The following is a 25,136-nucleotide window of genomic DNA, read 5'->3' as shown; positions in this document are numbered from 1 at the left end:
GCTGCCGATGTGCCTTAAAGAGCGATAGCAAGATTACTATGGAAAAACACGCGCGATCGGATATAAAATTGTAATGACACAACCAAGCCATACATTTTATACGAGGAACCCATTAATTATGAGATAGAGATTAAACAAAATTATGATGAATAGGATTAATTTTATCTATCAAATCAAACTAACCACTTTTTAATTAACTAGAGACGGTTATCATTTTGTACATGTGGGTCCAATCCACAGAGAGCTTCGCCGAAGCTGAAAGCAGTGGGTAAAGTGGCGGATACTCACTCTCATAATCTGATTGATCTTTGGATTTTCGGTCCATGTCCTATTGTGATCCTTACATTACATATGAAAGATCAACAATACATATAGAGCTAGCTTTAAACACCAGTTGAACAGGGAGATCTTTTATTAAAAAGATATAATGGAATTAACAAAATAGATATTAGAAGGATTTTTGTTTTTGAAAATTCTAGTCTACGGGTCCCGCAAGCAAATCAAAGTTGAGTTTGACGCGAAAACGAATTGCATTCAATCAATTTTGAGATTTTTTTTTAATATAGTAGATGAATAGTGAAAGTCTAAATTAATTCTTTTTATTATACTTATTTCAAGATTTAACCTCACCTGATTAATTAAGTAAATCTGTTTAATTATTGGATATTATAATAAATAAAGACCCTGCTTTCTATTGGTTGAATAGGGTTTGATGCGAATTAATATACTGGAAAAGGCAGAAAGAATCCTAATTAATATAAGCAGCGATGCATGGAGCCATGATTTTGGTTCAACGGGATCAGAATCAAGAAACTACGAACTTGGGGAGGCCAAGATCAACAATTTGTAAAACGATGGAGTGAGAGGATCAGAACATATATAGATAGAGATTCCAAAGAAATGGACTAAATTTTAATTAATACCCTTATCTTCCTATGAATTATAGAATTATAACATTGTAATAATCACATATTTACTAGGTCCCAACGATTCCATTCGTGCTTGTTTCTAACTCATTCCCTTCAAAATCCTATCCCTCATTTCAAAATTATTTTATTTAGTTTCCAAGTCTACGCCTAAAAGCTAAAAACTTTTAGTTTGCTTTGAATAATCCTAAAAGTTTTTGCTTTAATTTTCTCTTATGCTTACTTTGGTATAGCTTTCCAAATATAGCTTATTAAATAGAGTTTTTATTAGTAAAGTTTTCATAAATAGTGTTTTTATAAAAATAATTTTAGTTATTTGTTTGTCAATGGAAGCTTTTATTAAAAATTAAAAAATTATTTAATAAGCACGTTTTTTAAAATTATATTATAAAATGAATGAAATAAAATTATCGAATAAATAAATGATATTTTAGATGTTTTAACATTCTTAAAAATAATTTTTTGAACATTTACTCCCAAAATTCCAAATTTTGAGTTTTAACTGGTAGAGAAAAAATATCTTATTTAATTTTCAAAAGCTCTACTAAAAAAAATCCAAACAATAACAATAAATCTTAAAAGAGTTTATATAATTAAATAAGTATTTATATCCATTAGATGAAGTATGCCAAACATACAGAATGTCTTATTTGTTTGAGATTTCTTTTCTTCTCTCTGTTTGACAAAGTTAATAAAATAATTAACAAGAATTTCAAATAAGGGCCTTTACCTTCTGTCATTGAGACAATATTCACCTCTAAACTAGTGCCACCGTAGATATATATTGTACGGGCAATATTCATAGATGATCTCTAAGAGTTCATGCTAAATTTTAGTTGCAATAAGATATAGGCTATTTCCACCTTAAAAACTACTCTGAGCACTCTGGTTTTAATAAAATAATTTAATTACAAAATTAATCATCATATAAATTACTATTAAGATTTATTTATTAATGAGCCAATACAACTTAATTACTTAAAACTCATATAATACACTCATTATTTAACATATAATCTTTTATATCTAACATCTTAAAATATAATTCATTGAACATGCATCAAATCAATTTTTAAATAATTTTGAAGATAAAATATTTGTAAGACTTACATTTTTCTAGAAATAAAATAAACCGAAATTATTGCAAAGGTGTTCTTTTTTTGTCTTTAATTTAAAAATAAATTAACTAAAGCACTCTAAACCTAATAACCTAAACCGAAATTATTGCAAAGGTGTTCTTTTTTTATCTTTAATTTAAAAATAAATTAACTAAAGCACTCTAAACCTAATAACCTAGTCAGCATCTTCTTCTTCTTCTTCTTCTTCTTACAATTTGGTTTATTTAAATGATTTAAGTAGGGATACTTTTGGCATCTTAAAGAGTGTACAAAATAAAAATTAATTTTTCAAATTTAGTATTTGTGCATAGAGTACCCCTTTTTTTTTCAAAGAAGTTATTTATTCATAAAAATTAACAAGATATTTATTCATAGTATACAACGAAAGACAATGCTAAAAGAAATGAGCCCAATAGGGATACTTTTGGCATCTTAAAGAGTGTACAAAATAAAAATTAATTTTTCAAATTTAGTATTTGTGCATAGAGTACCCCTTTTTTTTTCAAAGAAGTTATTTATTCATAAAAATTAACAAGATATTTATTCATAGTATACAACGAAAGACAATGCTAAAAGAAATGAGCCCAACCAAGTTTTAAGTGACTTACTTCTATAGTTTTATGCGCGGGTCTCCCACTAACTTTTTATTGTCGTAATTTTGGACCTATGGAAATGGAAGATTCCTGTATTTGATGCAGGCATTTAACCAAAAGATCCAATTTTCTTTTCTTATTTTTTTTCTCCCAAGTCTTGGCAACATTAATTGGTTTGAACTTTTGTAGTCTTCTAGCTCCCAGTTTATACGTTGGGGGTGTAACTTCTAGGGAACTTCGGCGACCTTTTTCCTATTAAATGAATTCATCGCAACTCCCAAGTTTCATCACTCCTCTACGAGTTTCATTTCAGCAATTATTAAAACAATGCGACCAATTTTACTCTTATCATGGCCTTTCTTGATACCCTTTTTAGCCAATTATTTTGGGATCCAAATGGTTTTGGTTTCTGGCCAATGTCAGAGCGAACAACAATCGTTGTTACTCCAAATGAAGAACAGTTTCATATTAAGCAATCACAGTGTCTATCCATCTACAAAACTGAGTCAGTGGAGTAGTCATCAAAGCTCTGATTGTTGTGATTGGAGCGGTGTAAGGTGCGATGAGGCTGGTCATGTTATTGGTCTCGACTTGAGCAGGGAACCAATCATTGGCGGACTTGAGAATGCGACTGGCCTTTTCAATCTTCAATATCTGCAGAGCCTCAATTTGGGTTTCACTTTCTTGGACGGATTTCAAATACCATCCAGGTTGGGCAACCTGACAAATTTGACTTATCTGAATCTTTCCCAGGGTGGCTTCGCAGGGAAGATTCCCATTGAGATTTCAAGCTTGACAAGGTTGGTTACTCTTGATTTGTCAGGCCGTGAGCGCTCAAGAGGATTTTCCGGGAGAATTGAGATCCCAAACTTAAGCTTGCTTCTGCAGAACTTAACAGAGCTCAGAGAACTACATCTGGATCAAGTAGATTTGTCCGCCTCCAGAGCTGAATGGTGCAAAGCTTTATCATTTCTGCCCAATCTACAAGTTTTAAGCTTGTCCGGCTGTGATCTTTCAGGTCCAATCAATCACTACCTGGCAAAGTTACGGTCACTCTCCGTGATTCGTTTGCATTACAATTATGGTCTATCCTCAGGTACAGAATTTTTGGCCAATCTGACGAATTTGAAGGCCTTGGATCTCAGCGAGTGTGGGTTGCAAGGGAAGTTTCCAGAAAAGATATTGCAGGTTCCTACTCTTAAGACTCTTGACTTGTCAATTAACCAATTGCTTCAGGGTTCTCTGCCAAACTTTCCTAAGAATTCTTCTCTTCGGAACCTGATCCTCTCTGGGACGGGATTCTCAGGCACACTACCAGATTCCATTGGGAATCTTGAAATTTTGACAAGGGTAGAGGTTAGAAGGTGCAATTTCACAGGGCCAATTCCCCCTTCAATGGCTAATCTTACCCAATTATTTCACATGGACTTCTCATCTAACCATTTCTCTGGTCGCATCCCATCTCTTCACAAGTCAAGAAATCTCAACTACTTAGACCTTTCGTTCAATAATTTAAGTGGTGGGATCTCATCCACCTTCTGGGAACAACTTGTAAATCTCAATCTTGTTCTCTTGTCACACAATTTACTTAATGGAAGTATTCCCAGATCTCTGTTTCTACTTCCAAATCTGGAGATGCTTCGGCTCTCCAACAACCAGTTTGAGAACCAACTTCCTGAACTGTCAAATGTGTCCTCGTCTGTATTGTTTGACCTTGATTTAAGTGGCAACAGATTAGAAGGGCCTGTTCCCATTTCATTATTCTTTGAACTCAGAAACCTTGATACCCTCGATCTTTCTTCCAATAAGTTTAGCAGATTGAGACTGGCTTCAAGCAAACCACGGGTCATTCCTATTCTAAAAAACCAATCACAACTTTCTGTTTTGGACATTTCAAATAACCAAATATCTGGAGAAATACCAAATTGGATTTGGGAAGTTGGTAGTGGCAATCTTCGGTACTTAAATCTTTCACACAATCTCATTGTGAGCTTGCAAGAACCTTGTTGATGCGAGATTCCGGTTCTCCTCGTTCTACGATCAGGATCTCTGCTCGATCAACTTCGTCACTACCAGGAGGTCTCCTCGCCAGGCTTCTTCTCCGGAGGTCCCTGCGTACACAGATAAGTCAGAGTACGCCGGTTGTTTTCCCGGCGCAAACCCTCCGACGCTCAAGTCAGATATGAAGGTTCGGGAAAAGCTTGCCACAGGTCTTATGGCGTTTCTTGTGGTTTTCTCCCCTTTTCTCAAGAATGCCAACCCTTTTACCTTCGTTGGCTACCTTTTTATAGGCTTCCTCTGAATCTCAGTCTTCCGCTCTTTTCGAGACGGTATGGGACTCCAACTGCTGCGTTATGGGCAAAACATGGGATCTAGCGTGTTACGCCACGGTTCAGGGGAAAGCGTGGCTGGCACGGCTCTGTGAGACCTTGCGTGTTACGCCACGGTTCTGGGGAAAGCGTGGCTGCCACGGCTCTGTGAGACCTTGCGTGTTACATCGCGGTTCTGGGGAAAGCGTGGCTGTTGTGCCTAGATTCTCGTGCTGGAGAGCACGTCTTGCCAACTGCCGTCGACCGGGTCTCCTCGCCTCTCGATCTCTAGCCGGAATGGCCTCATGCCTTTTATAGGAATTGGCCTCGCGGACGACAACATCGTGGACGAGCAGGATGTTTCTGCTCCTGTTCTTCCACGCGCCAGGCTTTAACGGAACACACCGGTTCGCAGAACTCCGCCATCAGATGTCTGCTCGTCATTCCTGGTCCCTTCGACGCATTTGTCCCAAACAGTATCCCTCCCAAACACCGGTCCCCCAGTTTCTGGTGTTGGATAATGTAGTGGACCAGCAGTAGAAACTCGATAGTACTCGCTCGCGTGGGTTTGGAAAAGGCTGCCAGGAGTCATGTCGCATTTAATCGCGGACGAGGTGACGTGGCAGAAATCCCCCCCTCCATTTGAATTTCAAACCGACGGTTACGGGATTCTCGGAATATGCGTCATTAAATGCTGGCAGCCCAAGAGTTTGCTTCTCAGTAAGGAAACCCAAAATCTTCAAACACGAACTCGTCATTTTCTCCATTCTTGTCTCTCCGGCGAATGAACCTCGGCGCCAAAGCTGTCATCCCTGTCTCTCTCTGACCGAGTCCCTGCTTCAGGTATTTCTTCTATTTTTTTTCGGTATTGGTTAGTTGTAGGTAATTTCCTTTCTCTCTGCTTTGCTTGAGGTTGTAGTTGGCGGTGGTGTTTTGGTTAGAACTTAGGATATGTCGAAGGGTAAGGAGAAGGTCGTTGAGGTTGGTGACGACGAACTAGGTTTTTTGCCTAGTCTGCCCGCTGATTTTGCTTTTGATCCCGGGATCCCCTTAGAGCCCATTAGGTCTAGTGTTGGTACTAGCGCTAGGAGGATGTCTCCCCAAACAACCCCCTCGAGCGACAGTAGCGATGAAGAAGGATCTTCTGGATCGGAGAACACCTTGAGTGAGGGTCAAGGGGATGATTCTGGTGAGGCGTCCCCATCAGGAGCATCACGACCAGAAGAACGGGGTACAGTAGGAGGTAGAGCCTTGTCGCGTGATTATGCCATTGATTACATGTCGTGTACGACCACGTTTGACGAGCTCAATGACCTCCGACTTAGGTATAGTATTCCTGGTGAGATACCTCTTAAGATCCCAGGAAAGAAGGATACACCTAGCCGGCCTCCCAGGGGATACGTTACCCTGTATCTGGAGAGCTTTAAGTATGGGCTGAGGTGTCCCTTGCAGCCTTACTTTGCCCGGATACTTAACGGGCTAAATCTGGCTCCTGGTCAGCTGAACCCCAACGGGTGGAGAGTGCTCTCTGGTCTGTTCATATTGTGGGACAGATGTTGCCAAAGCGAGCCCACGGTTGATGAGGTGAAGCACCTGTACCAGCTGAAGAGCAGCCCTAAAGATGCCGGCTGGTACTACTTCCAATCTGGTACCAAGAGCAGGAAACCCATAACTGATCTTCCAACTGGTGGTGGTGGGACTTGGAAGAGGAAATTCTTTTTTGCTGGGGGTCCCTGGGGTCAAGTTGCACAAATAGACGGGAAGGATTGTCGCGTCCCACCCCGTTTCACGGTCCCAGGTTGCCTGCTCGCTTTAGATGTCTTGTATCCATAATTGTTCCTGCTGTATTGGTTTGTCTCTAACCAAGTGTCTGTTTGTGCTGTAGTTTCCTGGGGTGTTCACTTCCCGCTCCGACCTGGTCAGCTTAAACGGGTCGAGGCTGTATTGGCCAATTCCTGCTCGAGCCGAGAACTGCTATCTACATACAACTTCCTCGAGTCTCGGTTGATACTTCCTGGCCATAAGATGGAGGACGCAGTGATTGGAGCTCTGACCAGGAAACGCTCTCGGCCTCCAACAACCGATAGGGACCAGGACAAAGATGCTCCCGCTGCGAAGCGAAAGAACATCGTGCAGCAGGTTCCTCCCTTGCAGGCTCTCCCTCCTGCCTCTGCTAAAGTCGGGGAATCCAGTAGAGCAGCCACTGATCCTGCTTCCTCTTCTCCACCTGTTGTGCCTCGGTCTCGCTTACCCGACAGCCGACCAGAACACTTGGTTCCCTATCTCAATGAGTTGTCTAAACTCGTGAGCAAGAAGGACCTGGAGGGCTTTGACGGTTGTACCCTGGGCGAGCTGGTGGGAGCCATGCAGTATAGTGCTTTCCATCTCAGCTGCATGGCCACCTACTATAAGGCCAAGGTTGGCCGTTACGACAGGAAGATGAAGGAGGACATTCAATCGGCGACGACCAGAGCTGACGTTGCCGAGAAAAAAGCGGGGGAGCTAAACGTTGAGAACCTCAAGCTGATAGAGCAAGAGTCCCTTGCTCAAGCAAAAGCCATTACCCTCGAGGAGGAGCTGACCAAGGTTAAGGAGGATCTCCAAGGGCAGAGGGCTATGTATGAGGCTCAGCTCGAATCTCTCCGCGATTCCCACCGAGCTCATATAGAGAACTTGGAGAGGGAGGCCGACAACCAGTACGACCAGGGACTTCGGCATTCCTATCGTTGTATCATGGCCGTCCTCGGGAAGCAACACCCTGATCTGAAGATGGATGACCTTGCAGCTGGTGTTGCTCAACATATGGACGAGGAGGCGGCCAAGGAAGATGCCGAAGGGGCAGAGCCGATCGTGATTGAGGAGGGAGACTCTCCTCCTCGTGCAGTCCCTGCCGATGTTGGCGAGGCGAGCGCCCCTCTTGATGCGACTGGTGATACTCCTCCTGCACCTGAGGAGGTCCAGCCAACCGACGCTGCTGGGCTTACTGATCCACGACCTTCCTGATATGTTTCTTGTATTGTAATGAACAATGTTTGTGAAGATTATCTGCTTTGTTAATTATTAACAAATTAATAGAAATGTTTTTGATTACTCTCTTGTGTGGTAATTACGAGAGCCTGCTCGTCCTCGTCTGGTCGAGCTGGCTATGGCTTGGTATATGGTTTCGCCACCTGCCTTAGAAAATTTTCCGATGTTCGGGATTCTGCTCGCCTTTACGCGGTCGAGCAGATCCCGCCATGCTTGGCTTCTGTCTCGCCATAAGACAGGCTCTGAGACTTGGCGAGCCTTTGCATGCCTTAGGATTTTCTTCAAACGATTTGGATTCTGCTGCCTTCTCGTGGCCGAGCAGATCCTGGCATGCTTGGCTTCTGTCTCGCCATAAGACAGGCTCTGAGACTTGGCGAGCCTTTGCATGCCTTAGGATTTTCTTCAAACGATTTGGATTCTGCTGCCTTCTCGTGGCCGAGCAGATCCTGGCATGCTTGGCTTCTGTCTCGCCATAAGACAGGCTCTGAGACTTGGCGAGCCTTTGCCTGCCTTAGGATTTTCTTCAAACGATTTGGATTCTGCTGCCTTCTCGTGGCCGAGCAGATCCTGGCATGCTTGGTTTCTGTCTCGCCATAAGACAGGCTCTGAGACTTGGCGAGCCTTTGCCTGCCTTAGGATTTTCTTCAAACGATTTGGATTCTGCTGCCTTCTCGTGGCCGAGCAGATCCTGGCATGCTTGGCTTCTGTCTCGCCATAAGACAGGCTCTGAGACTTGGCGAGCCTTTGCCTGCCTTAGGATTTTCTTCAAACGATTTGGATTCTGCTGCCTTCTCGTGGCCGAGCAGATCCTGGCATGCTTGGCTTCTGTCTCGCCATAAGACAGGCTCTGAGACTTGGCGAGCCTTTGCATGCCTTAGGTTTTTCGAGGATTGGGATTCTGCTGCCTTCTCGTGGCCGAGCAGATCCTGGCATGCTTGGCTTCTGTCTCGCCATAAGACAGGCTCTGAGACTTGGCGAGCCTTTGCCTGCCTTAGGATTTTCTTCAAACGATTTGGATTCTGCTGCCTTCTCGTGGCCGAGCAGATCCTGGCATGCTTGGCTTCTGTCTCGCCATAAGACAGGCTCTGAGACTTGGCGAGCCTTTGCATGCCTTAGGATTTTCTTCAAACGATTTGGATTCTGCTGCCTTCTCGTGGCCGAGCAGATCCTGGCATGCTTGGCTTCTGTCTCGCCATAAGACAGGCTCTGAGACTTGGCGAGCCTTTGCATGCCTCAGGATTTTCTTCAAACGATTTGGATTCTGCTGCCTTCTCGTGGCCGAGCAGATCCTGGCATGCTTGGCTTCTGTCTCGCCATAAGACAGGCTCTGAGACTTGGCGAGCCTTTGCATACCTTAGGATTTTTTTCGGTTTCAAGCGAATAAAATTCGTCGACGTTACATTAATGGCAGGATTTGACTTACATGAAATTGTTCGGACATAAAACATAAAAATAAAAGATAGACAGCATGAGCAGAAATTGCTTTAAAATGTGAGCAAGTCTTACTGGAAGTATTTTCGGAGGTGTGCTGCGTTCCATGGGCGTTTCACTTCGTGGCCGTCCGCGCGAACCAGCTTGTAAGCTCCGGGCCCCGCTATCTGCTTGACTCTATACGGCCCTTCCCAATTCGGTCCCAGCACTCCTTGAGTCGAATCTTTGGTGCTCTGATTCACTCTTCTCAGTACCCAGTCTCCGACCCTGAATTGCCGTATGTTCACCTTCTGGTTATAATACCGAGCAACCCTCTGTTGGTAAGTGACTGATCGCTCGGCTGCTTGTTCCCTCCTCTCCATTAGCAGATCAAGATTCAAACATATCTGTCCGGTGTGTGGTCGTTCCTACCTCAGCCGGCACGACCGCTTCATGTCCGAAAGCCAAAGCGAACGGTGTCTCCCCCGTTGCGGTTTTGTGGGTTGTTCTGTATGCCCATAGCACACCTGACAGCTCGTCAACCCACGCACCCTTTTTTGCTCCGAGCCTGGTTTTCAGAAGCCTCTTGACTGTCTTGTTGGCTGCTTCTACTTGTCCATTCGATTGAGGGTGAGCAGGCGAGCAATACTTCAGCTCTATCCCGAGGTTCTGGCAGAAATCCCTGAAGCTGTGATTATCGAACTGCCTGCCATTATCCGTTACCAAGGCATATGGGATCCCGTATCGACAGACCAGGTTTCTCCACACGAAGTCTGTTGTTTTCTTCTCTGTGATCCTGCTAAGGGCTTCTACCTCTATCCACTTCGTGAAGTAATCTATAGCGACTATCGCATGTGTTGCTGCTCCTCGTCCCTTTGGCAATGGGCCGATCAAATCAATTCCCCATTGAGCGAATGGCCAAGGGGAGGCCATGGAGGTGAGCTTCTCTGGTGGTTGGTTAGAGAAATTCGCAAAACTCTGGCAGCTTACACAGCTCCTGGTCTTCCTTTGCGCATCCTGGTGCATCGTCGGCCAGAAATATCCCTGCCTTAGAACCTTGTGGGCCAGGGACCTCCCGCCAGAATGATTTCCGCAAATTCCTTCATGCACTTCCCTCAGCACGTAATCCGCGTCGTCATCGTCCAAACACCGAAGGAACGGTAATGTATATCCTCGTCGATACAGTACCCCATCGATCATCGTGTATCTCGAGGCCTGAGCTCTAATCTTCCGAGCCCGTAGCTTATCTGGTGGTAAGACCCCGTCTCTAAGGTATGAAACTATCGGGTCCCTCCACGAGCTTTTTTGTTCTATCCGCAACACCCCCAAATTTTGCTCGATACTCGGGCGAGACTTCACTTCTAGGGGGACCGACTTTGGCATTTTTGGGTCGGCGACGGCTGCCATCCTAGCCAAAATGTCTGCTCGACTATTCTGCTCCCTGGGGATTTGTATCACCTCCACTGCTTCGAACTTCCCCATCATCTGCCTGACTATCCTTAGGTACTGTTCCATCTTCTCCTCTCTTGGTTGGAATCTTTCACTGACATGATTCGCAACCAGCTGGGAATCGGTTCTGATCTTAACTCTGTCCGCTTTCACGGCCCTAGCCAATTCCAGCCCTGCTATCAAGGCTTCATATTCTGCCTGGTTATTTGTGGCTGCAAATTCCAACTTTACAGCATAAGAGATCTCCTCCCCCTCTGGGCCTTCCAGGACAATCCCTGCTCCTGAACCCCGCTCTCCTGATGACCCATCCACAGATATCTGCCATACTTGAGTTTCGTCGTTGCCTACATCTGCATCTTGCTGACCCAAGCATACTTCGGGCTCCGCGAACTCAGCTACGAAATCGGCCATTGCCTGGGCCTTTATCGCCGCGCGGGGTTTATAGTCTAAGTCGAATTCGCTCAGCTCTACAGCCCATTTGACGAGCCGACCAGAGGCATCCGGCTTGTGCAGAATTTGACGCAATGGCTGGTTGGTGATTACCGAGACCGGGAATGCTTGAAAGTACGGCCTCAACTTCCGAGCAGCAACCACAAGGGCCAGTGCCCATTTCTCCGTCGTTGGGTATCTGGTCTCAGCGTCGAGCAGGGCCTTGCTGGTGTAGTATATCGGATACTGAATTCCTTCTTCCTCTCTCACTAGAACGGAACTGGCGGCCCGATCAGATACCGCCAAATACAGATTCAACTTGTCCCCATCCCTCGGTGTGGACAGTAGCGGGGCTTGCTGCAAGTAATGCTTCAAGTTCCGGAAGGCTTCCTCGCATTCTGGGGTCCATTCCGTTTTCTTTCCCCTCCTTATCACTTGAAAGAATGGCTGACACTTATCTGTAGCCTTGGATATGAATCTGCTCAACGCCGCCAGCCTCCCCGTGAGGCTCTGCATCTCCTTCAGGTTTCGAGGAGACGTCATTTGCACAATCGCCTGGATCTTCTCGGGATTTGCTTCAATCCCCCTATGGCTCACCATGAATCCCAGGAATTTCCCTGACTCGACCCCAAAAGCACACTTCTCCGGGTTGAGCTTCATCTTATACTTCCTCAAAAGCTCGAACGTCTCCTCGAGATGTCTGACATGTTCCTTCGGGATTTTGGACTTGGTGATCATGTCGTCCACGTACACCTCCATGGTTTTCCCGATCAAGGGCTTAAAGACTTTATTCACCAGCCTTTGATAGGTGGCCCCAGCATTCTTGAGACCGAATGGCATCACCCTGTAACAGAACAGACCTTGGTTAGTGATGAAAGCCGTGCTCTCCTCATCCGGCTCGTACATGGGGATCTGGTTGTATCCCGAGAATGCGTCCATGAAGCTAAGCAGACCATGTCCAGCCGTTGAATCTACTAGCTGATCGATCTTTGGTAAAGGGAAGCTGTCTTTTGGGCACGCCTTATTGAGGTCTGTGAAATCCACACACATCCTCCACTTGCCGTTTGCCTTCTTTACCAACACCACATTTGATATCCACTCCGGGTAATTGACTTCCCGAATGAACCCCGCTCTCAGAAGCTTCTCCACCTCATCATTTACAGCCTCATACCTCTCCTGGTTGAAGCACCTCCTCTTCTGCCTTACTGCCCGAGCACCTTTCTTTATTGCCAGCCTATGACATGCTACCTCTGGGTCAATCCCTGGCATGTCCTCATGTGTCCAGGCAAACACGTCGGCGTGAGCCTGTAAGCATTTCACCAACTCCTGCTTTTGCTCTCCCTCAAGTCTCGACCCGATTCTGATCGTCTTTCCCGGGTTCTCTGGTCCCATGCTCACTGTTTCCAGATCCTCTACGGGTTCTTGTCTGCCAGTCTTGTTTTCCACTCGGGTATCGAGGGATGTTATCTGCATCGCCTCCCTTGCTGCCGAGGAGTAGCAGCTTCTTGCGATCCTCTGGTCTCCTCGTACCACTCCGACTACCCCATTCACCCGGTACTTCAGAGCCAGATAATGGTTGGACAGCACCGCTTTGCTCATCCTTAAAAATGGCCGACCTAGGATCATCTGGTAAGGACCTTCCTCGTCCACTACGACGAAGTCCAGTATCATTGTTCTTTCTGTCGGGGGGCCCCCGATTGTGATAGGCAGTTCGACCACGCCCAGAGGGACCAGCTTCCCTCCTCCGAACCCCTTCAAGGAGGTGTTGGTGTATTCCAACTTCCGGTCGGCTATTCCCATTTCTTCCAAAGTTGATTTAAATAGCACATCAACTGAGCTCCCCGTATCAACCAGTATCCGGTCAAACTTCTTGCTAGCGATCGTAGCCTTGATGACTAAAGCGTCCTCGTGGGGGTATAGAATCCATTCCTCATCCTCATCCGTCCACATGATTGGCACTTGCCTGACCCTTGCTCGTTTGGCTGCTGGGGTGTTGAAGAGTATCTCTTTACTGGTCATGGCGTATCTGGCATAATTTTTTCTCGATCTGTTCGAATCTCCGGCCAACGTTGGGCCCCCAGCTATCACCCTCGCTGCGGGCGGCTCGCGTCTCAAGATTCCTTCACTCTGCTCCCCTTCATCCGTTGTGGCCACCATCGGGAAAGTCCCATCCATAAACTCATCCAGGTACCGATTTCTCACCAAATCTTCGACCTGGGTCTTGAGATCTCTACACTCTGCTGTGGTATGGCCATGGGTGCCATGGAACTTGCAATAACGTCCTCTATCCCTCCTGTTGGGTAGCTTTGTTATTGGTGTAGGGAGGTGCAGCAGCCCTCGACCCTTTATGGCCTCGTACACCTCATCCAGGGGCATCTTCAAGGGAGTGTACCGCCCATAGTCCTGGTTCTGGTCGACCAGATGCACTGCTCTTTCTCTGTTTGCCCCACTGTGAGTTGGGGGCGGTGGGAGTGCTTCTGGTCTGCTCGTCCTGCTACCGTGGGAATGTTGATGAAGATCGCCGGATGCCGGATCATGTCTTCTCCAAGGCTCCCTAGCTGGGGAACGAGGAGGCGGCGCCCTGCTGCGCTGATACTGTGGCGGCCTCTGATGAGGCTGGTAAGCAATTACCCTACCTCCTGCTCCACTACCGGAGATCTGGTGGTCCCTCCTCCTGATCGGCCCATTAGTTGGTAATGCTTTCTTCTCTTTCCTCCCTAACCCTTCCAATTGGTCTGTCTTGATCCGTGCAGCCTTCTCCTCCTCAATCTCGATGTCTCTTTTAGCCTGTTCGTATGCGGCTGCATACGTTTGAATAGCTGGGCTTCTCAAATTGTACCACAGCCTTCCTATCTTCACCCCTTCTTTCAGTCCCCTTAATGCCTGAGGGTGGTTGAAGGCTCCCAAGTCGAGGACAGCCCGATGAAACCTCTTGATGAATTCCCGAAGGGTTTCTTGCTCCCCCTGTTTCATGCTCTTCAGCTCCATCATGTCATCTTCCGGTGACATTGCCCCACTAAACTGCTCTGCGAATTCCTGGCACATCTGCTCGAAGGTTTTTATGCTGCCCCGAGGAAGTTTCCTGTACCATTCTCGTGCACGTCCCTCAAGGGATAGTGGGAACACCCTGCACCTTTGGGATGGAGATAATCCCTGTACCCCCGTTATGTCGTTGAAGCGCTCCATGTGCATCAGCGGGTCAGTTCTTCCCGAGTATCTGAGGTCGGGGAGGCGGAAATCTCTCGGAATAACTGCCCTCATGATCTCTGCTGCGAGCGGTGATTCCCCGTCCAGCATTATCCTCCAACCAGGGGCTTTGTTCCTCCCTTGCATGTCATCAATTATTTGCGCTAGCCTTCGCACTTCCTCCTCCAGCTGTCCTGCGCGACCAGGGTCGCGCGCTGCAGCTTGATCCCGCTCTCGCTCTACATCATGTAAGTGTTGCCTCAGTTCTGTTTCCTCTGCATTCACCACCCCGTCGCCCCCGTCACAAGTCTGTCTTACCGGGGACTGCTCTCTTTCTCTATGAAATTCTCCTCGCAGAGGTACGTTACCTCTCTCACCACCAAATCTCCCAGCGGTTTGACTTCTCTCCGCACTATCGGTACCTGGTGCCGCTCCACCGCCTCTCACCCTTCCCTCTTGGGTTACCCTTCGCTCGTTCCGCAGCTCATGCAGGATGGTTGTCAAGGTTTCCATCTGCTTTTTCATTCGCTCCATCCGGTCGAACATGACTTTTTCCCGTGCTTCGCTGATTACCTCCCTCAGCGTCACGGAATCGTTAAGCCTTATGTCACCCTCTTGTGCGCTACTTCCTCCTATCTCCATTGCCTTTCGCTTACTCCCCCCCTCTTCTTGCTATCAACAGAAGCTTTTTGCTCTGGATCCCCACAGACGGCGCCAAAATGTTGATGCGAGATTCCGGTTCTCCTCGTTCTACGATCAGGATCTCTGCTCGATCAACTTCGTCACTACCAGGAGGTCTCCTCGCCAGGCTTCTTCTCCGGAGGTCCCTGCGTACACAGATAAGTCAGAGTACGCCGGTTGTTTTCCCGGCGCAAACCCTCCGACGCTCAAGTCAGATATGAAGGTTCGGGAAAAGCTTGCCACAGGTCTTATGGCGTTTCTTGTGGTTTTCTCCCCTTTTCTCAAGAATGCCAACCCTTTTACCTTCGTTGGCTACCTTTTTATAGGCTTCCTCTGAATCTCAGTCTTCCGCTCTTTTCGAGACGGTATGGGACTCCAACTGCTGCGTTATGGGCAAAACATGGGATCTAGCGTGTTACGCCACGGTTCAGGGGAAAGCGTGGCTGGCACGGCTCTGTGAGACCTTGCGTGTTACGCCACGGTTCTGGGGAAAGCGTGGCTGCCACGGCTCTGTGAGACCTTGCGTGTTACGTCGCGGTTCTGGGGAAAGCGTGGCTGTTGTGCCTAGATTCTCGTGCTGGAGAGCACGTCTTGCCAACTGCCGTCGACCGGGTCTCCTCGCCTCTCGATCTCTAGCCGGAATGGCCTCATGCCTTTTATAGGAATTGGCCTCGCGGACGACAACATCGTGGACGAGCAGGATGTTTCTGCTCCTGTTCTTCCACGCGCCAGGCTTTAACGGAACACACCGGTTCGCAGAACTCCGCCATCAGATGTCTGCTCGTCATTCCTGGTCCCTTCGACGCATTTGTCCCAAACAGTATCCCTCCCAAACAAACCTTACTCTATTTCTGGTATCCGCTTGCTTGACCTGCACTCCAACCAGCTCCGAGGAAATATCCCTCACATGTCACCAAGTCCTTCCTACGTCGATTACTCCAACAATAATTTTACTTCCATCCCAGCTGACATTGGTAATTTCATGTCTGAAACCGAATACTTTTTCACTGCAAACAATAGTCTCGTTGGAGTCATCCCGGAATCTGTATGCAAGGCTACCTATTTTCAAGTTCTTGGCTTATCAAACAACAATTTGAGTGGCACAATTCCTACATGTTTAATCACCAACAGTAGCAACACTCTAGGGGTTTTAAATTTAGGGAGAAACAACCTCAATGGCATTCTTTCTGACACAATATTTCCAAGAAATTGTAGGTTGCAAATTCTAGATCTCAGTAGAAATCAACTACAAGGAGTGGTACCAAAATCTCTTGCCAATTGCAATATGCTGCAGGTTTTAGACCTCAGGAATAACCATATCAGTGATAATTTCCCGTGCTGGTTAAGGAATGCTTCTCGTTTGCAAGTTCTAGTTTTGCGATCAAACAACTTCTCCAGACACATTAGTTGTCCAAGACATAATGTCTCCTGGCCTCTACTTCAAATAGTCGACTTAGCATCCAATAAATTCAGCGGAAGACTATCGCAAAAATGGTTACTTACGATGGAGAAAATGATGGTTACTGAAACCAAATCCGGATCTGAGCTCAACCATCTTGGATATGATATGTCGAGCAACCGATTCTATGAGGTTAGTGTAACAGTTACAGTAAAAAATGTTGAGATCATGCTACTGAAGGTCCCAAATATATTCACTTCCATTGACTTTTCAAGCAACAATTTCGAAGGGCCAATACCAAAAGAAATGGGACAATTCAAATCACTTTATGCTCTGAACATGTCGCACAATGCTCTCACAGGCTCGATACCATCATCTTTTGGGAACTTGAAACAGATTGAGTCCTTGGACCTCTCAATGAACAACCTCAGTGGAAAAATTCCTTCCCAGCTTGCAAGCCTAAATTTCCTATCGGTGCTAAATCTCTCGTACAATAACTTAGTGGGAAAGATTCCGACAAGTACTCAACTCCAATCATTTTCACCAACTTCTTATGAAGGAAACAAAGGATTGTACGGACCTCCTTTGACGAATGAAAGCCAAACACGTCCTTCTGAGTTACATACACAACATATCTCCGTGAGGCCATAGTAAATTAATATGTGCAAGATTGTGTATGATTCCAACTCCAAGCTAGATACATAGCGATTCATGATCATATTCCATTTGTTCACTTGGAAGTCTTGAGTTTTGAGCCCATATAAGAAATGAGCCCAAAAAGGTTTCGGGCCCTTGTGGCCTGGCCGAGTAGTTTGTTTAAAATAGTAATTCATATTGTATTTAATTCAGGCCTTTATAATTCTTCATATTTCAGTGTATGTTTTCTTTCTTATGTGAGGAGGAGAGTGGAACTCCCACTCCATAGATCCCACTCTTTTTTTTTTTGTAAGGAGTGGGATTCTCACATATCTTCTTTTCCTTATGAAATATAATAAAATTTATATTTATTAAAATAAAATAATATTATATTATTTAAAATTAAAAACATTATATTTATTTATATAATATTATTATATTTAGTTAAAAATAATAATTTATGTAATCTAAGCCAAAATTATTTAAAAGTAATATCATTATATTCATAGAGAATTAATAATATTACAATATACTATCTTTATTTGAAAAATAAAATTATTATATTTATTTAATATTGATAGCTAATAATAATAAATGGTTTATTCTAAGAAAATAATAATTTTGTATTATATTATTAATAATAATGTTTCGTTTGTTTTGCTCTTATAATAATTTTTAATTTATGTAATTAAATTTAAAATTAATAAAAAATTATGATTTCCATAATTAAGAATATTAATAATTATTAGTAACTTATATAATTAAAATTAATGATAAATTAAATAGTTTATTTTATAAATATATTTTTTATTCAGTTGTAATTAGAAACTACAATCTTTTAAATAAGGATAAAAGTGTAATTTAAAATAATTCACTCACAGTCCAAATCAGAGTAAACATATAAATGAGATTCTGACTCCTATTCTACATTCTTCTTCCAATGTAAGTAAACAACTTATTTTCACTCTCACTCCACACTCTCAATTCCTAAATTCCTAAACCACACCGTAGTTGAGTGGTTTTCAAATAGTTTTATTCAATTGTAACTTGAGTTCAGCTATTGATAAAATTAGAATTAAAAATTTCTAAAAAAAATTATTTGAATTTTTTCCACCAATCTACTTTTTAAATAAATGAAAAAGAAAAACTCTCAAATAAACAAATAAAAGCTTTTAGTATGTGTGCCAATAATGTTTTTATTGTCAATTATTTTGAATCATTAGTATTGTGCAATTTTTATATTGAATATAGTTGTTCATAATTTATCTAACTTTAACAGTATTTTCTTGCCAACTTGCGTCTCAGCAGTTAGCTAAGTGATGAACTGCAACTCTCCCAAGTCCTCTTAAATTTTTCTCTCCTAATTAAAAATTACATAAAGATATGAATTTTCTCAGTTGATTTTGTAGGTAGAACAAATAGCCTTCCAATATTCGTGAGGTAGAAATCTAGGTTGTGCTATAATAAGTTAATATAGGCAGTCTATCGGTAGACTCTTAATTGTATAATACATATTAGTAAGGGGAAAAGCACATCTACACTTCCAAGATTTGGGAAATGGTCACCAACACCTCTAAGTTTTCGTCAAAGGACACCAAGACCCCTTTTGATTATTATACCATTTACCTCTATTATCTAAAAAAATAGACTTTAAAATTTTTAATAAATACAAATATTATATAAATAATGTAATCTATGAAGTAGACTAATAATATTAAAATATTTTATATTTTAATAAATTGAAATATATGAATTATTATAGTTATTTTAATAATATGTTTTTATTTATTGTAGAGATTTGAAATAATATGAATGAGTTGGAAACCAATCTTCACAAGGAAAGAAAAGTTAGCCTTCACATGGAAGGAAATACTAACCTTTATAAAGAAGGAAGAAAAAGCAACCTTCACATGGAAAGAAAGACTAAAAGATGAAAAAGGGGGAAAAAAGTTATTAATAGTAAATAACACTAATTAATGATGAGTAATAGTGACACTTAATACAATAAAATTACATGAAATTAAAATAAAATTGAATAGAAACAAAGACAATATCAATTATCACAATGCAATTAGTAGTCTGATTGGTATGGTTTATCTAATGGTTATAAGGGGTCCAGCTACCTTGCGTCATGGGTTTGGTACCCCAGTTATTTGTCTCTTAGCGAATGAATCCTTAGATTGTTAACAAAGGTAGTTAACGGCTGAGATTTAACGGTTGGAAAATGGGTAACCGGCTGAAGCTGTAATACCAGTAAAACGAAAACAAAAAAGATAATTCAATCCAATTTCGCAGAGCTCTCTCTCTTTTTCTCTCTCTCTCTCTCTCTTCGTGAATACTCTTGTATTTCATCCACAATTGACTGTCACAGTTCTTCAAGAAAAATCAGCTATTGCGTTGAGAGAGAAAGCTGCTACTGCTGCTGCGTTGAGAGAGAAAGCTGCTGCTGCATCTCGGCTCCGTGTGCTATTGCAATTGCGTCTCTGCTCTGTTGCTGCTGTAATTGAGAATCGACGGCTGCTGCTGCTGCCGCTTCGTCTCTACTTTGATTCGCCTAGTGATGGTGGCGGTGGTGGTGCTGCATCTATGTAAGGCGCCAACTTGAGTTCTGAGTTTGCAGAAGTGGGCGGCTTGCTTTGCTAATTTGGGGCTAGGGTTTTTCCTTTTCCCATCCCCTGACTTAATGATTTTTAAAAAATAAAAATAAAACCTGCACGACATGACGGGTTCAGTTCCGATTTGGATCAAATTAAGTCCGGTTCGTTATTGTGAAATCGTAATAAACAAATAAATTGGGGGCTGAAAAATCTGGTCGGAATTTCAATTTGTATTAATTAATTGACTTTTTGAATTGCTTTCCAATAAAATTAAGCTATGTTCAAGTGTTTGTATTTTGGTAAATTGTGCTGCATCTATTTTGTTCATGTGATTGTTAATTTATTTTGTTTTTTCTAGGTTTTGTTGGTATGATTGTTAATTTATTTTGTTTTTCTGAGTTTTGTTTATATGATTGTTAATTGATTTTGTTTGTTCTTTTCTTTTGTAATTTCATTTTCCGTTGGGGTAAATTCAAGAATTATGATTTATGAGTCTAAATTGTTTTGAATGTATGATATGCGAGGGTTCTGCCTACAATTACTTTGGCTAGTGTGTCAACTGCAGACTCTGTGGAGGGTAAGGTAAAATAGTTTATGAATAAATTGAAGAATTTGTGATATAGGTGGTTACGGCTGAAATTGTAGAAGAGTTTTCTTCAATTTCTACCCAGTAAATGTGATATTTACAATCCCAGCAGATGAGAGAGTAAGCTTTGCTATTCAATACATGTTTCATTAATTCACTTGGGTATTGAAACCCCGAAGCTTTTTTTTTTTTTTTTTGAGCAAAGGAAATCTTATTCGGACTGTTCAACTAAGAAAAAATGATACAAGGAAATGAAATTAAGTGCCATGAGGCATCAGTGCCTACCTCAATGCTTTCTTCTATATGTAACATTTCTAATACATAGTATGTACATGAGTGAAAACCTTTGAAGTAAATAAATATATGTTTACTCTATCAAAATTGGACTTCCTTGCAAATGCAATCCCATGATTGACAAAAAATGGCCAGTATCGCTGTGGTGCCATGTCTGAAATTTGCTAAAACAACTCGGAGACGGCATGGGGCACAAGAAGAGAGTTCTTAAGTTCCAAAATTGTCTACGATCAAGTGTTGGGATGGTGAATGCTTTCACCAATTATGCAACTGAGCGGTGATACTTTTCACCACAGGATAATATTCTGTGTGCACGTGCTTTTTAGCTTTCTCTGAACCAGGTTGCTCAAGCCACTCATCATACAAGCTTTTCACCAGAGGATTTTTGAAAGGATCAGCTACCATTACATTTTCCAAATAGATGGTTTCCAGTGTCTTAATCAACTCCTTCGATGATTGCCCTGGCTTAGGCTTGACCTGACCTCCACCATTCATGCAACCTGAAGGGCATGCCATGACCTCCACAAAGTGATAATCACAGTTTCGCATTTTCACTCTCCTGACAATGTTTTGCAGGTTCTGGAAGCCATAACATAGGGCAAATTTCAACAATGTTTTTCCCTCCACTTCCAGAGCCACCTCTCGGAAATCAGAGTTTCTGATGGTTTTAAATTCTAGATGGCCTTCAATAACTTTTCCAAATAGTGTTTTGGCAGCATGTCTGAATACTGTTTCTGCATAACCACCAGAACTTCCAGCGACCCCATAAAGATGTCCTTCATCATCAACATTGGTCAAGATAATGCCCCATAATATAGAATATCCAACAATAAAACATGCATGAAAATAAATGCAAGTAAATCGAGACTATGAAAATCATTCACCCACAAAATGAGAGTGCCACAATGAATACCCAAAGCAGGCCACCAACAAAATTTAAAACAAAAGTAATTCGTGTAAAATATTAATGGAGCCAAGCAAAGAAAACACAAGAAATAAGAGTATTGTTATTTTACCTGTAGCACTAGGGTGCCAACTCTAACGTCTCCAACTAAAACAATAATACATTTATTGGTGGAAAAGGCAGAACGCTCAAGACCTTTGTAGCTAGTTTCAATGGCAAAGGGGAACGCTTGCAACCTCAACTCCATACATCAGTTTGTTATTTGTTTAAACACATAAGTCGTAAAAATATTTTCAATTTACTACATGTGTTTTTTTACTAAGCACTTGTTCCCCTCCAAGTGAGTGGACATAAACTCTATTTAATTTTTTACATATTTTATATGTTGAAATTTTGATTTATTGTAGACAAACAAGGGAGTTTGACACAATAAATTCTTAATTCTTAATATAAGGTATGACAAAATGATATTTTCATTTATTGTAGACAAATTAAATTTTGGCACAATAAATACTTAATCCATCATAAAATTAAAAGGAAAATAATGATAATTTATATAATTAATCTTTTCGGCAATAAATCTAAATAAAAAATGGCGAAAAGAATTTATTAAATTTTATTTACTACTAAGGGTGGATCCATAACCCTAACCATTTTTAGTAAAAGTAAAATAAACAAATAAATCTTTTTTTGTGTATCGACCTCGAAGTCACCGAAATATAATATAATAAGACACTCTTATACTTGAGAGTTAAAAATTACTTTTAAGTTGTGTCACCTAGAAGACTCTCTGTGTGTTATTATATTATGAGAATTATATGCTTTCTACTTAATAAATTAAGATTTACAATAAAACATACTGACTAAAAGTGATGCATATATCCAACACAATTTCTTTCGAACACTAAAATTATTATTTTTTATTTCACACCTATTACTTTAAACTCTTATACGAAACAAATAAGGGCTACTAAGGGTGCGTTTGGGATTGAGGTTGGACAACTGTAGCTTAAAAGCTACAGCACTAAAGTGTTTGGTAAACACTAGCTGCTGTAGCTTTTAAGCTATATTGATATGATTTTTCACTTGTATAATACAAAATCTATTATATCTTTAATAATTTTATCAAAATTATTATTTAAAATTTATATTTACTATATATTATTAACTTTTGTTTCATAATTACAGCTTTTTTTTCACAGCAGTTGTAGCTTAAAAGATACAGCACATCAATCCCAAACGCACCCTAAATAACATGTCAGATAATTTTATTACTTCTTTAATTATTACAATTTAATTCGGGCTTCTTCTGTAACAAACTATACAACTCATATTTTCTATTACTTACAACAAATAAAATAGTGTCAAATATATTTTTCTCTTTCTTTTTTATTGTTTTAACTTATCATTCATCTCAATTAAGCTGCTATTTCTTGGTTGATGATTTACTATTTTTAAATTTATTGTTGTTATTATTACGCAAATTATCATCACGCAAATTAACATGTACCAATTTTTCCATTTTCCAATTGCATATATATTTACTAAATGCTTCGGTACCGATGTAAAGCATCTCCTCATACTGTCGTCATCTTATTTCTTCATATTAATTAAATCTAACATGTAATTTCATTCCTATAAATTTACTTTAATCTCATCGCATACATTACATTATTTTTTATTTTAATAAATAATTTCTGCTATAATTATCCTATTACTTAATTTTGAAATTGTCAACAATGAATATTAACCTACATTAATAGATTATGGGACATTCTCCTATCAAATTACTGTTTTCTAAGGAACTATCTTTTATGCCTTCTAACATAACCCTTTTATCTTCCCAGATGAACATAAGATTCGAAAGTCCTGTAACATATTTAGGTACGAGGCAGCAATTTCACCTTCTAATTTGAAAAGGAAACTGTATTATTCTTACTTTAAATAACCCTTCATACCTTATTGATGGGTAGAGAGACATTTTGCATCCCGTGCGTTACAATTTTCTTATTGATGCCGACATTCATGTGATTCACATCTCGGTGTCCGATTGATATTGTTTATCACCTCCGGCCGGGGGGGGGGGTGCATCTGTCACTATACAACATAATCAGGCCTTCATTCTTCTCATCCGCCGCCAATATCGTTCATCTTTGTTCTTTACCACATGTTCTTGTTCATTTAATTTGGATATGTTGGTCCACATCCCCCTGCACACGAAGGTTCACTTTTACGGGTGTTCGCGTCTCAGATTTTGCGGATTGTACATCAATCCATATATGATCCACAATTTTATGAATTTTAATATGTTCAATCAAATCAAATCCACTGATTACTTAAACTAAATCGAATTCCAATTCATATTTTTACGGATCGGATGCAAATCAGACCCAATCCATATGTACTCCATCATTTGGCGGATTGATTTGTAGATGCAATTTTTTTTCCATCCAATCTACGCAGTATTTATATAAACAAATATCTCATTCATATTGTTTTTTTTTCAATTAAATTTTCTAATGTAAAATTAACTTTACTACCAGTTAAAATCATAATTGAACAACATATTAATTAATATTAAGCTACGATAATACATTCATAATTCCCAATTTTAACACACCGATATACAAATTTTCATTTGTTTTGATCAGTACATCAAATGTAACTAAAATTATCAATTTCTAAGTTCAAACTTCAGAGTTTCGGTGTAACGGCAAAAAATTATGAAACTCGAGAAGCTTCAAAACAAAGTTAGCTATTACATTTAATTACTTTAACTGGTGAAGTGAAATAGTTATGCCTTGTGCATGCCGTCGGGGATAGCTTCGGTGTTATATGCCAAAATTTTTTGTTTAGCTTATGTTTTTTGTTTTGCTTTTTATTTCTTAATGTATACGAAGCTATATTTACGTATTTTTTTATTTTTTTTCGAATTGTTATCAAATTAGATATAATATTGTGTTAATTTAACTATATCTAAATTTTACATTTTTTTTGTACGGCTCACTACCATTGCTATATTTTTCAGTTTTATATTTTTAATTCAATATATACTATTTCTCCTGATTTCACGAATTTTTCCAGATTTACAGACTTAAATCCTTTTCCAATCCATCTAATACAGAATTTTTTAATTATGCTAATTTATTAGGGTCTTATTCTCTAACAAACTATAAAACTCATAGTTTCTATACTTACAACAAACAATTGAGACTGTCACAAAAAATAGTTAAAATAGAGTGTCGAAGATATTTTTCTCTTTTTTTTTCCTCTTTTAATTGATCAGTCATCTCAAAAAAGCCTCCATTTCTTGGTTGATGATTTACTATTTTTAAAATTATTATTATTACACAAATTATCATCGTCGTCGTCGTCATAATTATAATATTAACCATTACTAGTTTTATTATTATTATTGTTGTTGTTCAAATTTGGAAATGGCATGGCCTATTATTTAAACTCTAAGGATAAAATTAAAATTACATATTATTCAGGTTAAATGGAATTTTTCCCTTTTTTCCCCACCAATTACTTTTGCAATGCATTGCCTGATCATTTTTTTTATTTTTTATTTATTTATTTATTTATTATT

General features: G+C 41.1%; 5 protein-coding genes across 5 annotated transcripts in view; 2 read left to right on the top strand and 3 right to left on the bottom strand.

Moving 5' to 3' along the window:
* Nucleotides 1-5,897: 5,897 nt before the first annotated feature.
* LOC127898827 (uncharacterized) lies at nucleotides 5,898-7,949 on the top strand. The gene is made up of 3 exons (XM_052431317.1): nucleotides 5,898-6,477; nucleotides 6,832-7,631; nucleotides 7,716-7,949. The coding sequence occupies exons 1-3, from the start codon at nucleotides 5,898-5,900 to the stop codon at nucleotides 7,947-7,949; spliced, it is 1,614 nt and encodes a 537-aa protein (XP_052287277.1).
* A 1,843-nt stretch (nucleotides 7,950-9,792) lies between these two features.
* The window catches only part of LOC127898820 (uncharacterized), a 94,940-nt gene continuing 79,596 nt past the window's right edge, over nucleotides 9,793-25,136 (bottom strand). The window contains exon 3 of the mRNA XM_052431309.1: nucleotides 9,793-9,935. The gene's annotated coding sequence lies outside the window, so the exon portion shown is untranslated. The remainder of the gene's footprint in view (nucleotides 9,936-25,136) is intronic.
* On the bottom strand, nucleotides 9,835-15,089 carry LOC127898826 (uncharacterized). Its single transcript, XM_052431316.1, has 4 exons — nucleotides 14,570-15,089; nucleotides 13,893-14,062; nucleotides 10,374-12,437; nucleotides 9,835-9,891 (listed from the first exon to the last, which is right to left on the bottom strand). Exons 1-4 carry the CDS (start codon nucleotides 15,087-15,089, stop codon nucleotides 9,835-9,837), a joined length of 2,811 nt encoding a protein of 936 aa, XP_052287276.1.
* On the top strand, nucleotides 16,633-19,755 carry LOC127898825 (receptor-like protein 52). The gene is made up of 2 exons (XM_052431315.1): nucleotides 16,633-17,047; nucleotides 19,535-19,755. The coding sequence occupies exons 1-2, from the start codon at nucleotides 16,633-16,635 to the stop codon at nucleotides 19,753-19,755; spliced, it is 636 nt and encodes a 211-aa protein (XP_052287275.1).
* LOC107175114 (protein NAR1-like) lies at nucleotides 20,701-21,791 on the bottom strand. Its single transcript, XM_052431314.1, has 2 exons — nucleotides 21,657-21,791; nucleotides 20,701-21,507 (listed from the first exon to the last, which is right to left on the bottom strand). The coding sequence occupies exons 1-2, from the start codon at nucleotides 21,789-21,791 to the stop codon at nucleotides 20,896-20,898; spliced, it is 747 nt and encodes a 248-aa protein (XP_052287274.1). The 3' UTR covers nucleotides 20,701-20,895.

Source organism: Citrus sinensis, chromosome 7 (assembly GCF_022201045.2).
Source record: "Citrus sinensis cultivar Valencia sweet orange chromosome 7, DVS_A1.0, whole genome shotgun sequence".
Taxonomy (NCBI): domain Eukaryota; kingdom Viridiplantae; phylum Streptophyta; class Magnoliopsida; order Sapindales; family Rutaceae; genus Citrus; species Citrus sinensis.
The sequence above is the reverse complement of the archived record's forward strand: the minus strand, read 5'-3'. Positions and strand labels throughout refer to the sequence as shown.